Genomic DNA, 16,070 nt, shown 5'->3' with positions numbered 1-16,070 from the left:
GCATGAGCTTTTGAGTGCAAGCACTCTTCGTCAGACTAGAAGAAGTTAGGCTCACGCCCTAAATAAATCTTTGTTGGTCTTAAAGGTGCTACTGACTCTGATTTTATTGTACTAGTTCAGACCAACATGGCTACCCATTTGAATCTAGTTTTAATCTATACACTGTTTCCCTACTGTGGGCCCCATCTGCGGATACTTAAATCCATAGATGGGGGCTATGCATACATTAAGCAGATTTTTATGTGAACTTGGGTGACTTCCAGTGTTCCCTGCAAGCCGTGGGGGTGAGCGGCCACTCCTTGACCCAGGAAGCCCCACCCAGGAGCAGTCTCGAGCCACACAAAGTTTTGCACTGCCCATTACCCTTTTGAAGAGTACCGCCATTGTATATTGCTCATGATCATGATGTGAACTGTTCTGCTCAGTAGAGGAGAAAATTAGAGGGAACACTGCTAGACCCCACCAACACCATGTTTTGCAGAAAAATCTGAAATATTTTTTTTAGAAGTCACCAGGGGTGTGCGTATATATTTCCCTCAAAGTATAACAGCATTATCCACGCTAGTGGGTACAGCAAACTAGGAGAGCCTGGGGGCTGCGCCAGGCCTGGCAAGAAAATGTGGGGCAGATGGGATTATATGGATTATATGAATCTAATTACCAAGTGAATAATAGCTATTGTGTTTTATACAATTACATTCGGCATGGCCCTTATATATTAATTGAAAGAATAAGAAGGCTATCACAACAGTCAATGTGATCCCGTAACGTCTTGCCGGCTACTGTTAGAAGGCTTTGTACCAGATTAAGAAGAGACTACAAGCCTGGCTCTCTTCCCATATGAATGGTTAGTTATTAATAAGAGGGAGAGAATTTCTGAGGAAAACATAGTAAGAATAAGATCAACTCTGAAATGGGCTTCCATATGCTTGTCACCTGCTTGACTTCAGTTTATTAGTCTACAGCAGGGGTGGCCAACGTGTGGCTCTCCAGATGTCCCTGGGCTGAGGCTGACAAGGGGTCAGGGGAATTGCAGCCCATGAACCTCTGGAGAGCCACACGTTGGCCAGTTCTGGTCTACCGCTTATCACAGAAGGTGTTCTGCAGTATCACAAAGCTAAGCCTTTCATCTGATACCCTTATTATTCTTCTAATTGAAAGGCAAGGACCATATGTAATGCAACTGTATTTATTCTGAAACAAAATAGCCATTATTCACAGTGACTGTTTGTTTCCGGTTCTTTTCACTGTGGTCCCGATTTGCTCATCATCATCATCATCATCATCATCTCCCATAAAAGAGACCTTTTGATCAGGGATGGCTCACCAATTAGCCAGTATGTCCTGCAGTCCAGGGAATCTGCTCAGCAACCACTGACGAAACCAGACTGCTTTTTTCCTATTGGTAGAACATCCCCCACAAAGGAACAATTACAGCTCTTGCTCAGGATTCCGCTGCTGGGAAGGAAGCCCCTAACAGCAACTGACTAAGGAACATGTTTCTCTCTCTGCCTGTGTCGAACTGAGGGGCAGCCATCACTGCTGCCCACCTGGTTAAGCAGCTCCGGCTAGCCCTTACCAACAACAGTTTTCTAAAGCCTGTTGTGATTTTTTGTACAATGGATTTTATTGCTAGTCTACTATAATTACCAAGCAGCATCTACAGCTTGGTGTAGTGGTTAAGAGTAGCAGCCTCCAACCTGGGGAACTCAGTTTGTTTCCCCCCTCTTCCTCCACATGCAGCCAGCTGGGTGACCTTGACAATAACAGTTCTCTCAGAGCTCTCTCAAGCCCTACCAACCTCACAGGGTGTCTGTTGTGGGGATTTGGAAGAGAAGGTGATTGTAAACCACTTTGAGACATGTGAGGCCTGCTGGGTGACTTTGGGTAAGTCCCATTTCTCTCAGCCCTACTTACCTCACAGGGTATCTGTTGTGGGAAGAGGAAGGGTAAGCATAAGTCACTTTGAGACTTTTTTGGGTAGTAAAAAGCGGGTACAAAAAACCCCAGCTCTTCTTCTAAAAGTTCATTTTGTTCAGGATCTGACATATATTTGCCATGTTAAAATTATGCAGTATTAGAGAGAAAAAAGCAGAGATCTTCATTCACCTTAACATGGTCAAAAACCCAAGTGTCTAGCACAGTGGCATCTTCTGCTCCGAAGTCTTCACTTCCAGCTTCATAGCAATGGGTATAAACATGATCCCCAGTGGCACCTGTAAGGAAGGCCTACATATGAAGGACCATAAACTTCTTTTTTTTTTTTAAGAAACACCGGATCAACTTCCAGAACAATTAGGTATAACTTTTTTTAAGGGTTTTTTTTTAGTTATTACAAAATGTATATTTTAACTTATTAAAAAGAAAGCAGCCAGAAGAAAAAGAGAAAGGAGTTGAATCTTTCCTTTATGTAATCATGAATTATTTGGATTATGGAATCTTCATAATTTAATTTATATTTTATTATATTTACAATGCCCATCCTGATGTCAGCAGGCATGGTTCTTGCTCTCCCTTCCATCCTTTGCAAACACAAGAGTCATGTTTAAAAAAAGGTCAGGCTTAAAGGGGTGGGTGACCAGCCAAAGTCCACCCAAAGCGGATGGAGATTTGATCCAATGTCTCCATGGTCACACTGTCTACTACATCATACTAGTGCTGCAAGTGCTTCTTCAGGAATTGAAGAAGCAATCCTAAGCAGGTCTACGTGGAAGTAAATCTTAACGTACTCCCAGAAAAATGTTTCTCAGACTACATTGCAAGCATACCGTTTTCATTTTGCCCATAAAAACAAAGTACTTAAAAAATATATATACGAGTTGGATCCAGCTAGGTTTTTTTTACTCCATTTCACCTAATTCCCCTCTTTACTACAACTCCTATAGAGCCTCTTGTGGCACAGAGTGGTAAGGCAGCCATCTGAAAGCTCTGCCCATGAGGCTGGGAGTTCAATCCTAGCAGCCGGCTCAAGGTTGACTCAGCCTTTCATCCTTCCGAGGTCGGTAAAATGAGTACCCAGCTTGCTGGGGGGTAAACAGTAATGACTGGGGAAGGGCATGGCAAACCACCCTGTATTGAGTCTGCCATGAAAATGCTAGAGGGCGTCACCCCAAGGGTCAGACATGACCCAGTACTTGCACAGGGGATACCTTTACCTTTACCTTACTACAACTCCTGTCCCATGTGGCTTCTGCCCATGCACGTTTCATAATCCCTAGCATAGTCAAGGGGAACTTGTGCCTCCCTTTGTCACCAGCAGAAAAGCTTACTGGATCCAACCCATTGCCATTAATACTGAGAAAAAAGGAGAGGAGGACTAAAAAACCCAAATGATACCAGAAGTCCTGACAGATTCATGTATGTAGCATGCCCAGTCAACTGAAATTAAAGTTAAACAAGTTAAGCATGGCATTTTTTCTTTTTAAAATAAAAGCTTATCACTATGGCCTTAATAGCGGAGGGTAGGGAGGGCAAGCATTCAGATGAACACTCACAATAGTTATTGGAAAGCCACGTGTGAAGAAGCACCAGGAAAAATATTTCTTATCCAACACAGTATTACAACTAGCTAAACAGTGTTCTCAGGTGTAATGTTTGTTGGCCAATGATCTGCGTGGTGTAGTGGCTAAAAGCGACGGCCTCTAGAGCAGTGGTCCCCAACCTTTTTGAGGCTGGGGACCGGCAGGGCAACTGCCCGCCCGTGCATGCCGTGCACGCGCGCCCACGCATTGCGCATGTGCGGCCGAAATGACGCATGCACGGCACTTTCGCGGCACCCCAACAGGGTGTCTGCTAGAGGGAGAGGAAAGGATTTGTAAGTCGCTTTAGGACTCCTTCAGATAGCAAAAAGCGGGCTATAAAAAACAGCTCTTCTTCTCTCACTTGGGTTGATATCTTGCCACCTCATAAATCCACCTGAACAAATTCATGATGATTTGACATCATCTTATTTTGGGCCCAAGCAATTTGAATGTTTGAATTATGCTCTCAGGGAGACAGACTTATTTTCCATTGCTGAGTTTCAATTCCAGGTGAACCATGGAGACTCTCTGGCCATCTGTGTGTCTATGGTTCACCTTCAAATTAGTATGTTTCTCCTAGTTCCCATAGGAAGTTAGCAGACTTGCAGGATAAGAAACGTCCCGGGCTCTCAGAAAAGGGGGAGAGGCTCACATGATAATAGGAAAGTTTTTGTTCATAAAATCCTTGGCAATACACCATGCAGGCTCACCTTTAGCAAACATAGGGAGAATATCAGGACTGCCCCAACTCCAAGTGTATCTACTTTCATTGAAAAGTGAATCAAATTCCACTGGGTTTTCTTTCCATCCTGTTGGTCAAGGGTTACATTGTTACTGTAAGGTTCTTTAAAAGTCAATTTTATTAAATAGCAACATGTGACAAAACAAAGAAATTCTCTGCAAGGAACCATTCCCTTATCAAAAATCAAAGTACCATAATTAAACACTATCCCCGCACGGAATACGATATATGCCTAACATTTAAAATGAAAGACTTGCATATTGTAGACATGAAAGAGACAGAATTGGCATCTGGCACGTGAGAGGCAATTCTTCAGAGCAGAAGCACACTGGCTATTTTTGAAGCCCTTGTTATGCCGACTTTGTCAATAATGAACGGAAGTACTTCAGTACCTACATTGATCGAGGAATGCACTCACACCTCACCAGGTATTGTGTTCTTGTTGAAGCACAGCAATCGTCTGCCATCAGATTGCCTTGTCCACACGCAATAATCCAGCTTCAAATGACTGGAAGAGCAATAGCCGATGCTGGGTGGATGCAATTCAGCTGAAACTCTGGGGGGAATTGATTTCGCACAATGCATCCTACAAGGAAAGCTGAAAAGGTCTAGGGGTAGTCAAACTGCGGCCCTCCAGATGTCCATGGACTACAATTCCCATGAGCCCCTGCCAGCGTTCGCTGGCAGGGGCTCATGGGAATTGTAGTCCATGGACATCTGGAGGGCCGCAGTTTGACTGCCGCTGGGCCTCTAGTCAAATGTGGTTTTGCTTTTCCTCATACACTGATGAAGGAATTTAAGTGCAGAATTATTACTTCCCAAATCGCCACTATCAATCTCTTGTTAAGTATGCATTATCATTCTTTATTTTACATGGCCAGCCCACAATGAAGATTTGTCTCCAAAGATAAGTTCCATCTATCACCTTTAACCCGCTCCTAGTGGAGCGGATTAAATAATTCGGTAAGGTCCCCGAGGGGGGGGCCCTGTCCGTGATGAGGAAGGCTGCCCATAGGCCCCTTCCCCTCGACTGACAATTGCGCCTGCCGACTGGGCCCTCCAATTGCCAGTCCGGAGGCAAACTCACACACTTCCTACCCCACCCTTCCTAGCACCTGTGGTCTTTACACATCGCTGTCCTTGCTCCCAGGGCTGGGGGAAGCCGCGCCCACTCTCTCCCCCCCCCCAACTGCTGGGGCAACCGAGCGCAGGAGGCTTTCTTCTAGCGCCCACTGTCTGGTAGCCACAGCAGGCTTAAATTCTAGTCAGTGTATATATTTATTTCTCAACAAGGTTACATCTACGGGTAGTTAAATCCCTAGGCTGGAGCCATGAACAAGAAAGACAGGTCTACAGACCTGAAAAAAAGGCACAGGTTTGCAGCAAAATCTGAAATCTTAAAAAAAAAAAAAAAGGGGGGGGGCAATTAAATGCCATCAAATTAGAAGCAATGCCTGTAGCTTTAAGACATTAAAGGCCTTCCAGTAGCCATTGTGAGGGTTACTAAGCAACCCCAATAATACTGCTAGCCTTCAAGCTTTGGCTTCTCTCAGAAAGGACTGTTTTGGCCTTTAAAAGAAGATTTTGAGGACCAGGCCTGATACAACTGTCAGATGACTTGCTACTATATCACTTGCATTAGCGATCCCCAACCTGTGGCCGCGGACCACATGTGGTCCTTCGACTAATTGGAGGTGGGCCCCGAAGGACGCCTTCTCCCCCCCCCCCTCCGGCCCTTTACTTCATCCCCCCTAGCCCTTTACAACACACTTCATTGTTGTGACGTGTATCTTATTTTGAAGGGATGTTTAAACATTACCATAGTGATCAGAGAGCGCTAGGGCAGTGGTTGAGAGTAGAGGAGTAAACTACCCCCCCCCCCAGGCCTCAGTAAAAGGTGTTGAGTGATCCCCGGTGAGTGGTCCCCAGCGTTGAGTGGTCCCTGGTGATAAAAAGGTTGGGGACCACTGACTTGCATGACTGTCCCAAGTCCAGTTTCTAGTTACTGTACAATGGCAGCTACTCCACAAAATGCCTGTGTGGCATAATAATTAAGAGTTTTCAGATTAGGATATTAGGATTCAAATCATCATTTTGATGTGGAAACTCACTGGGTGACCCTGGGGCAGTTACACATTCCCAGCCTAACTTACCATACAGCGGTGGTCCCAAACCACCGGGCCGCGGCCCGGTGCCAGGCCATGAAGGCCCTGGCACTGGGCCATGGCTCCCTGCCTCTGCAGGGCCACGCTGGGCCGCGCATGCGTGTTTGCGCCATGCGCTGCCGCAAACGTGCATTCATGGCACTCCCGCACGCATGCGCAGCCAAGCCATCGCCCTCCCCGCCACCGCCAATCCGCAGCCTAGAAAAGGTTGCGGACCACTGCCTTATAGGGTTGTTGTGAGGATAAAATGTAAGAGAAGGGAATGATATAACATGCTTCGGGTTCCCATCGTGGAGAAATGAGTGGTATAAATGGAGGAATTAAAGTTGGGAAGGAGCAGACAAAAAGTGAGTGGGTGGGTAGGAAGAAGAAATGGGGGAAAGTGAGAATGTGGGGGTTCCTAGGAGGAGGGGAAAACGTAAATAGTATGATACAAGGGGAAACGAGGTACCCCCTGCAAGTCCTTGAGTGCCCCCTATTTCTGTAAGTCTAATTATGGACTGCCTACCACTCACAACTTTTACTGTATTTTACTGGTTTTATTGCCTGTAAACCATGTGAACTGGCTAGCCTGAGAGCAGCAATTGACAAATGAAATAAATAAACTTTTCAAATACTTTTTAGAGCAGCCTTTCTCAACCAGGGTTTCACAAAACCATTGGGTTTCTTGATGGCCATGAAAGGGTTTCCTGTAATCAAGTTGGAAGGGACCACATGGGTCATCTAGTCCAACCCCCTGCACTATGCAGGACACTCACATCCCGATCGCTCATCCACTGTAACCTGCCACCCCCTTAAGTCTTCACAGAATCAGCCTCTCCATCAGATGGCTATCCAACGTCTGTTTAAAAATTTCCAAAGATGGAAAACCCACCACCTCCCGAGGAAGCCTGTTCCACTGAGAAAACGCTCTAACTGTCAGGAACTTCTTCCAGATGTTTAGATGGAATTTCTTTTGAATTAATTTCATCCCATTCATTCTGGTCTGTCCCTCTGGGGCAAGAGAGAACAATTCTGCTCCATCCTCTACATGGCAGGCTTTTAAATACTTGAAGATTGTTATCAGATCCCTTCTCAGTCGTCTCCTCTCTAGGCTAAACAGACCAAGCTCCCATATATGACTATATATGGTCATGCTGATCCACCCATCCCTCCCAAAATGGCCAATGATGGGCCTGGAGGGGATGGGAAGGATCTCTGGATGGGCATGCACACAGCTCTGCTTCCCAACCATATCCTGTAACATCGCGCCACTTCTGGGGTTTCTCAAATCCTGTAGAATGTTTCAGGGAACAGATAAAGGATGATTTAGAGCAGGGGTAGCTAAACTGCGGCCCTCCATCTGGCAGGGGCTCATGGGAATTGTAGTCCATGCACATCTGGAGGGCTGCAGTTTGACTACCCCTGATTTAGAGTCTAGAATTTTCTAGCACAGGGCAAAAATGTTTGAGCAAGCTCAGCTCAGTTTAAAGCAGTATCAACGATGGGCAAGCCTTCCATAGTAGCGATCCCCAACTTGTGGGCCGCGGACCACATGTGGTCCTTCGACTAATTGGAGGTGGGCCCCGAAGCACGCCTTCCCCCCCCCCCCCGGCCCTTTACAACACACTTCGGGTGTCATTGTCTCCCATCACTCCCAGATGGGACTATCTCGTTGCAGAGAAACAAGCTCAGGGTTCCCATTGATTTGTCATTGTCATGAGTTAAAATTTCCATGAAAATAAAATGTTCCTTATGTTCATTGTTGTGGCGTGTCTGTATCTTATTTTGAAGGGATGTTTAAACATTACCATAGCGATCAGAGAGCGTTAGGGCAGTGGTTGAGAGTAGAGGAGTAAACTACCCCCCCACACACACACCGGGCCTCAGTAAAAGGCGTTGAGTGGTCCCCGGTGATAAAAAGGTTGGGGACCACTGTTCCATAGAACCCTTGAACCTCCAGATGAATGCATCTAGCAGATGACATTATTGACCAGACAATAAACATTGTAACGCTCAGTCAAAAAAAGCTCATTTGGATCATTGGGCTATTGGCATACCTCTGGCAACAGCACTGACATCTTCATAAAATCCAGCTATGAGGGCAACGTGCCCCGGCCGGGATTCAGTCGGGACGCGGGTATGAGCTACACCCCAGCTCCCTTTGGAGGTTATGACATTCCTGAAAATAAATTACCCAGATAATGTGTTCATTTTTATAAATACGATGAACAGAGGCAGGCTACAATGACTTGCCTATGGATTCTGCTGCTATATTGATTTAAAAAAATTATGCTTCACCTGTGATAGGGAGAGCCCTGAACTGCCAAAGTCACGCTCCGAATCACCCAATAGGAACTGTGCCAGGAAACAGGGTCTGAACCAGAAGAGTTATTCTAACAGGAATTTGAATTAAAGATCTTAACTCCACAAAATACATTGGAGCTCAGTCACCAGAAATTGTGATTACATAGAATTACTATCAGATCTTAGGTTCTGTTTCCTTGGCTGGAGAAATGAGCATAAAAAGTGTCACAGCAATGCAATGGGACCAGTGGGCCTGATGTGTAACTTAATTGCAGCAGAGTGCAGTGATTATAAACCTTCATATTACTTTACGTTGTACTAGTTACGATCAACCTCACTAATGTCTTATACTTTTGTTAGCCTCGTCATCTGTTACGTTAACAGAAGGTATCAGCCTTTCGTTGCTGATAAGTCCCCTGAACATACTGAGCAGGTTGCTGAAGTTTTATCTACGACTAGCAAAAAAGACCATTGTACAACGGGCGCTAGCCCTCCCCCCACCCCCAGTCCTGAAAAGGCCCACCTAGGCCTGGAGATGCCGTAGCGGGCCTTTTCAAGGTGGGGGGGGGATGTGTTAGTGGGGACTCCCTTCCCCCCTTCCTCCCCCCACAAGCAGACCTGCCAAGGCCTGGAAGGCTGTGGCCAGGGCTGCTTGGAACAGTGGGAGTGCTGGCAGGGACTGGCTCACTCCCTTCCCCCTGGCAGTCCTGCTGTGTCCTGGCGTGGCTGGGGCTGCTTGGGGTGGGGGCAAGCACTGGCAGGGGCTCCTTCCCTCCTTCTCGCCCCCTCACCGGGCCCGCAGTACCAGACCCTCTGCCCTCCCCCTCCCAGTTCCCGCTGACTACCTAGCTTACCGTGGGCTGGGACGTCTTTCACAAGGAAGAAGCTGAAGGGGGATGCGGCCAGGGGTGGGCTATCCTACCTGACTGGCAGTTAGGCAATGAGTCCCAAATCCTCCCACCACCCCTTTCCCGTTTTATTTATATGTTCAGATTATGTCGTTTAGGTCTAAAAGATAAAGGTTTCTAGGTTGTCTTGTTATTAGACCTATACTTATATAATTGTACCCTGCTCTAGCTGTAAAATCTCCTGTCGTGAAGGTTACTTGCTGTGTTATTGTTCTTTTAATGCCATTAAGGGTTTATATATTGCAAACCTACATGTGTGTAATTCCTTGGATGTGTAACTTCCCACAATTTCTAGTTAAATGGTTGATATTTACCTCATTTATTGTGTTCTTTGCTAAATAAGCTTTGTTTTTATTCCACTTTTGAAAAGCATACTTTCTTATGCAGGGGTAGTCAAACTGCGGCCCTCCAGATGTCCATGGACTACAATTCCCAGGAGCCTTTGCCAGCATTCGCTGGCGAATGCTGGCAAGGGCTCCTGGGAATTGTAGTCCATGGACATCTGGAGGGCCGCAGTTTGACTACCCCTGTTCTTATGCCTGTCCATTTACCTCCATTTTCAAGGTTGGGGGTTTACTCAGGTCCAGATTCTATTTCCTCAAATCCTTTTTGATTTCTCATTGGAAACCGTAGTGAAGTAAATGAAGGGGTAAATTAATAGGTAAGTTTCATCTAGTAAGGAATTGGAAATAGCAACTGGATTCCCAGAGTGAGTCTTAAACTGGGCCTTATGACCTTGCGAGAAAAGAAATAAGAATTCATTGGTTCTAGGCCCTTCTTCCCAGGGCTTTATGGAACCAGTCAGTATTAAACTGAGTTATTTGTATTGTTCCTGTTTGATGTAAACCACCCTGAGCCTTCGGGGAGGGCGGTCTATAAATATAATAAATAAATAAACAAGGTCTTTACCCGGAGCTTTAGCCCTATACAGGGTTACCAGGGTTGGGAAATATTGGAGATTTGTAGGTGGAGCCTGAAAAAGGTGTGAGGGGAGAAACTTCATTGGAGTATAATGGCACAGAATTCACCTTCCAAATCTGCCATTTTCTCCATGTGAACTGACCTCTGTTGCTTGGAAATCATTTGCAATAGGAGATCTCCAGCCACCATCTGGAGGTTGGCATCCATAGCCATAGCTGGACTCCAAGAAGTGTTTTCTTCCAAGATGGTATAGGCAAGAAATTGTGTGGCAAAGAGAAAATACTCCGGGAAGTAATGGGTAGCCCTAGGAAATCTGTCGCACACTTTTCCACTTACAACATACAGCGTAGTATACAATTAAAAAAAACTATAACTACACAAAGGTAAAACACAAAATGAAGCACACTGAAATTGGCAGAGTCAACCCAAAAAATCTGGCTGATGGTACCTTGAAGAAATGGGACCCAATTTCAAGTTAAAAAGAAGAAGAATTTAGATGCAGGGCTATTAGGTATCTATTCAGTTCTCCCCTTGTTACAAAATTAGGTGTTTCTAGAGAGAATCCCACACCCAGCTCCATAAAACCACAATACGTGTTTGTACCTCTGGGATTAAGAAGATGGTACGGAGGAAGATAAACTAACACACCTTAGGTAAGGAGCCAGAGAAGTGCCGTTGCTATCCAGTTCGTAGAGGGAATCTGCACGCATGCCATCTGCAACAAAAAGTACTAAGCGTTGTGCGGGTGGTGGCAGTGTTGTCTGGTGAGGATTCATGCCGTGAACCAAAGGAGAAGTGAAGTAAATGTCAAAGATTGAGATCAGGAACACACAATGGACTAGGAGGCCAGCAGCTATAAAGACCGGCATATCCATGGTGACGGGTTGACCTCAGAGAAAAGTCCAGCACTGAGAAGATCAAAAATGATTGTAGTTGGTCAGTCAGGCAAAGCATTAACAGTATTGCAAATGGATATAATCCACGGCATACAAACAACTAAAATGAGAATATTTGTGCCTAACTGTTTAGGGTAGGGGTAGTCAAACTGCGGCCGTCCAGATGTCCATGGACTACAATTCCCATAAGCCCCTGCCAGCGTTTGCTGGCAGGGGCTTGTGGGAATTGTAGTCCATGGACATCTGGACGGCCGCAGTTTGACTACCCCTGGTTTAGGGGTTCTGATGTACAATGGAAAGTACCTCAAGAACTAGAGATGGGTTTCTCAACTAGGGTTTTGTGAAACCCTGGGGTTTCTTGATGATCCTGGAAGGGTTTCCCAAAATAAGTGGGAGTTAATTAATTTTAATGTATTTTTAATGTGTTAAACATTTACCTAGTGATATGACTATATATGGTCCTATTGAACCGCCCCCCCCATGGCCAATGATGGGCCTGGAAGGGGTGGGAAGGGGAAGGACCCTGGGTGGGCATGCCAACAGCTCTGCTTCCCAACCATATTATGCACAATAGTGCCACTTCTGGGAGTTCGCAGCCTCTCCGTCAGATGGCTATCCAGTCTGTTTAAAAATTTCCAAAGAGAGAACCCACCACCTCCCGAGGAAGCCTGTTCCACTGAGGAACCGCTCTAACTGTCAGGAACTTCTTCTGGATGTTTAGACGGAATTTCTTTTGAATTAATTTCATCCCATTGGATCTGGACTGTCCCTCAGGGCAAGAGAGAACAAGAATACTTCTGCCTTTTATTTCGCCTGCTTACTCTACTGACCCCAATTGATCATCTATGAAGTTTTTTGCATGCTGCAGAACCAGTTCTGTTCCGCTGCATCAGGTCCCCTAAGATGAAGGGAAACGCCAACGGAATGAGGCAAAGGCAGACCTCCGTTCCGTCAAAACCAGCATGTCTAATGTGGCAATTTTTTCAGGCTCCCAACATCTGGGATGCTGAGCTAGCCACAATCAACAAGAAAGCAAGCACCATATAAATCTTTATGAAACATGCAGCCATTTGTTTTTCTATTTCTACTAATGCTTTCCATATAGGTAGGAACATATACGAAGCATTATTCAGGTGAATGTGCTATGCCAGTAGCAGAGGAGCATTAAGAAGTCAAGACATGAAAAATCCATCAGTCATCTCTTTCAGAAGGACCATGCTTCACTGAGCATCCTGTGCCAGCTGGCTTTGATGGAGAAAACTCTACTGCAAACCCATCTTCAATAACCATCACTGCTATGACATCCGCAACACCAAAGGGGTTAAGGATTAGCCACTCGATTTCTAGGCGACAGGGAAAGCAATTTAATTTTATTATTCTTTAATTTAAACTGCCAGGGAGACAGGGTACAATTTGTCCTGAAATAAATGGAAATGGGAGAGGAACAGCACCTGACAATGCTATGATAAAATATTTAAAAGACAAGCAAAAAACCCACCAGTTTCGGGAACAAGCTCAGAAGCCAATTCTGAGATCGTATTCATAAGGCACGCCAAACGGAAGACAGACGCGTGACTCTGGGATATAACCGGTTCATTCCAATTTAGCCTCCCTTAAGTGGCATATACAAATCTCAGCAACATTAAAATTCTACACACACACGAAAAGCCACACCAAGGCTGCATATAACAATGTGCTCTTCCCCTAGCCGTTGCCAAGGCAAACAGGCGTGAATGCATTTGCATGACCCACGCTGTGAAGCAATAAGACCTGCCAAATAGGATTCCATATTTAAATTTCCTCCAGTAACTTGCATCATTTGTTTAGAATTACAGAGCAGCCAACGTTTTCATTGACTGCTCTGTGCGTTACAACAAATGTCATCTACTTTAAATGGTACGTGTGGTTCACTAACACACTAGCAAACCCGAGGCACAAAACTCCCAGAGATTTCAATATTCTATTTAATATCACCCACGTTATCAAGCAAACTCTTTGAAATCAGAGATTCCTATATCCAAAAGAAAATCTCCAAGGGACAAACATGCTTAATCACCTGTCCAGGCTTGTAAGTCGTGAAACAGGACAAAGCTGGCTGCACCCTGATTGGCCCTATTCCAACTTGGACAGCCAGACATGTCCTACCCCCTAGGCTGTTTCAGAAATATATAGAGGAACAACAATGGATAAGGATATCCTTATCCATGGTTCCTCTATATATTTGTGGAACATGTCCAGCTGTCCAAGTAGGAATAGGGTCAAATCAGGGTGCAGCCAGCTTTTGGCCCTGCCCCTGCAGTTCCCGCCCTCCATCCCTGGACTCTACCCTCTTTGCTCTCAGACAGGCCTCAGTGCCTGGAGCCAGCAGCAGGTAAGGGGAGAGGGCCCTGGGCAATGAGTGGTGGTGGAGGGCCTCCCAGCCAGCTGACTGCCTGATAAGGAGCTCTGTCCCAGGCCTGCTAATGAGCTGGCCAGCCTCCGCCCACCCCACTTGATCCAGCTGCGAGCTGCTCTGGACTCCGAGCAGCCCAAAGCCACCTTAAGCTGCCTGGCCAGGGGGCAGGGGAGGGGACCCTTTCAAGGTGAATCAAACCCGGATCACCAGATTAGAAGCCGCCAATCTTAAACAAAACACCACGCTGGCTCTCTATATACTATATGAAGACTATATAGTCTATGACAGGGGTAGTCAAACTGCGGCCCTCCAGATGTCCATGGACTACAATTCCCAGGAGCCTCCTGCCAGCGAATGCTGGCAAGGGGCTCCTGGGGATTGTAGTCCATGGACATCTGGAGGGCCGCAGTTTGACTACCCCTGGTCTATGAAGACTATATTACTTTCTTATTAAACTCTAGGCAGAGTAATGCTGCACCGTCAGGATGATTCCAGGATGCTCGCCACCCTGGGAAGTCTTGCTTACCTGTGCAGGTAACCCTTTCATTGCCAGCCCAGAGGTAGTAGGGCTGCTGATGAGGATGTGCCTGGCATCCTGGGCACTGCATTTCTGTACGCCATTATAAGGACACCACTGTTGCTCCCCTGACCTTCCGATATGCGTAGCTAGCTTTCACTTGGTTTTTCACACAGCATTCTGCCTTAGGGCACAGTGCCACTTTGCCAAGCTCCCAACTTGTGTGTTCCTAATTTTAGAGAGTAAGAGGGGATCAGACAATAGTGTGCATCTCAAAAAGGCTTACAGACTCCCTCCTGCTGCACCACGACTGGCTCCTGTGTTAGCCATGAACTTAACTTTCATTGCAGCTGGGGCAGGAATCTGTAGTTCTGCATGATGCCAATGATCATATAACCACACTTTTACAGAAGTAATGCAACCCCTGGGAGCCACCTTTCAGGAGGCACATCTTCTCACGCAACTCTCTAGCTATGCATCTGGCTCATTTTGTCTTTGCATTTTACTGTGATCGACCAACACAGATCGTACATTGTCATTCAGGCCCATCTGAAGAACCCTTCCCAAGGAGTAAGCAGCAACGACAGGTCTTAGCTGCAAGGGTAACTCTACTTCAGAGTCTATGATAATGTGCTACCAGTGGAACAGAATGTCTCGGTGGCGCAAATTCTGTGTCAAACGTGTAACTAAAGTAAAAGACAATCTATGAGGAAATGGAAGAACTGAAAGACATACCTTAAAGCACTGGTCCGCAACTCTCGGGCTGTGGCCCAATGCCAGGCCGCAAGAGCCTCGGCAGCAGGCCGTGGCTCCCTCTCCCCGCCCCCCCCCCGCAGCGAGAAGCTTTCCAGGCCATGAGCAAATTGGCCACCGAAGCAGCTGATTAGCTTGCGGCCTGGCAAGCTTCTTACTGGGGGAGAGGGAAGTGTGGCTGCCAGCATGCTGCCGGCGCAAACACGCATGCGCGGACCTGCCGTGCAAGCATGTTTGTGCACGACAGGGGTGCAAACACGTACGCGGGGCAGTTTTGCACATGCACAGAGCCACCGCGCATGCACGTTTGCGCCCGCCGAGGAACGCAAATACACATGTGCGGCTGGTCCGCGCATGTGTGAAACTGCCGCACGTGTGCGTTTGCGGCTCTGCCAGGCAGAAACGCTCATGTGCAGCATGTCCGCGCATGCTCGTTTACGCAGGCCCCAGGTCACCCTCTCCCCCACCCCTTGGCAGCAGTCCGCAACCGGAAGAAGGAAACTTAAAGGAAACTTTCCTTAAAGGAAACTTAATTAATAGAAAAATTTTGTTTGTTTTGTACCTCTTTTTTTACTACCTGAAGGAGTCTCAAAGCAGTTTACAATTGCCATCCCTCCCTCTTACTATAACAGATACCCTGTAAGGTAGCGGGTGCTGAGAGAGCCTGGGCAGAACTGCCCTGTGAGAATAAATCTAACAGGACTGTGACTAGCCCAATGCCACCCAGCTGGCCACACGTAGAGGAGCAGTTGAATCAAATCTAGCTCTCCAGAATTGAGGCCACCACTCTTAACCACTACACCAAGCTAGCACAGAACAGTGGAAAAGCCACAAAGAGCACAACAAAACTTTGCAAGACTATATAATTTAGTTTTAATTCTAATAAAATTAAATGCTGGTAGGAACAGGTGAATGAATAAATCCTGCGGGCCATTTCGCACGGCTTCAAAGTAGCAGAAGTAGTAG

At 46.3% G+C, this 16,070-nt stretch overlaps 1 protein-coding gene across 1 annotated transcript in view; it reads right to left on the bottom strand.

Annotated features, from left to right (window-relative positions):
* PIGN (phosphatidylinositol glycan anchor biosynthesis class N) overlaps positions 1-16,070 on the bottom strand; it is a 90,540-nt gene that overhangs the window by 71,775 nt on the left and 2,695 nt on the right. The window contains exons 2-6 of the mRNA XM_077351173.1: positions 14,361-14,580; positions 11,192-11,451; positions 8,468-8,589; positions 4,232-4,330; positions 2,110-2,216 (exon numbers count right to left, since the gene is read on the bottom strand). Coding sequence (XP_077207288.1) covers positions 2,110-2,216; positions 4,232-4,330; positions 8,468-8,589; positions 11,192-11,418 — 555 coding nt within the window. The 5' untranslated portion in view covers positions 11,419-11,451; positions 14,361-14,580. The remainder of the gene's footprint in view (positions 1-2,109; positions 2,217-4,231; positions 4,331-8,467; positions 8,590-11,191; positions 11,452-14,360; positions 14,581-16,070) is intronic.

The sequence above is a fragment of the Paroedura picta genome, chromosome 9 (assembly GCF_049243985.1).
Source record: "Paroedura picta isolate Pp20150507F chromosome 9, Ppicta_v3.0, whole genome shotgun sequence".
NCBI classification, from domain to species: Eukaryota; Metazoa; Chordata; class Lepidosauria; order Squamata; family Gekkonidae; genus Paroedura; species Paroedura picta.
The sequence above is the reverse complement of the archived record's forward strand: the minus strand, read 5'-3'. Positions and strand labels throughout refer to the sequence as shown.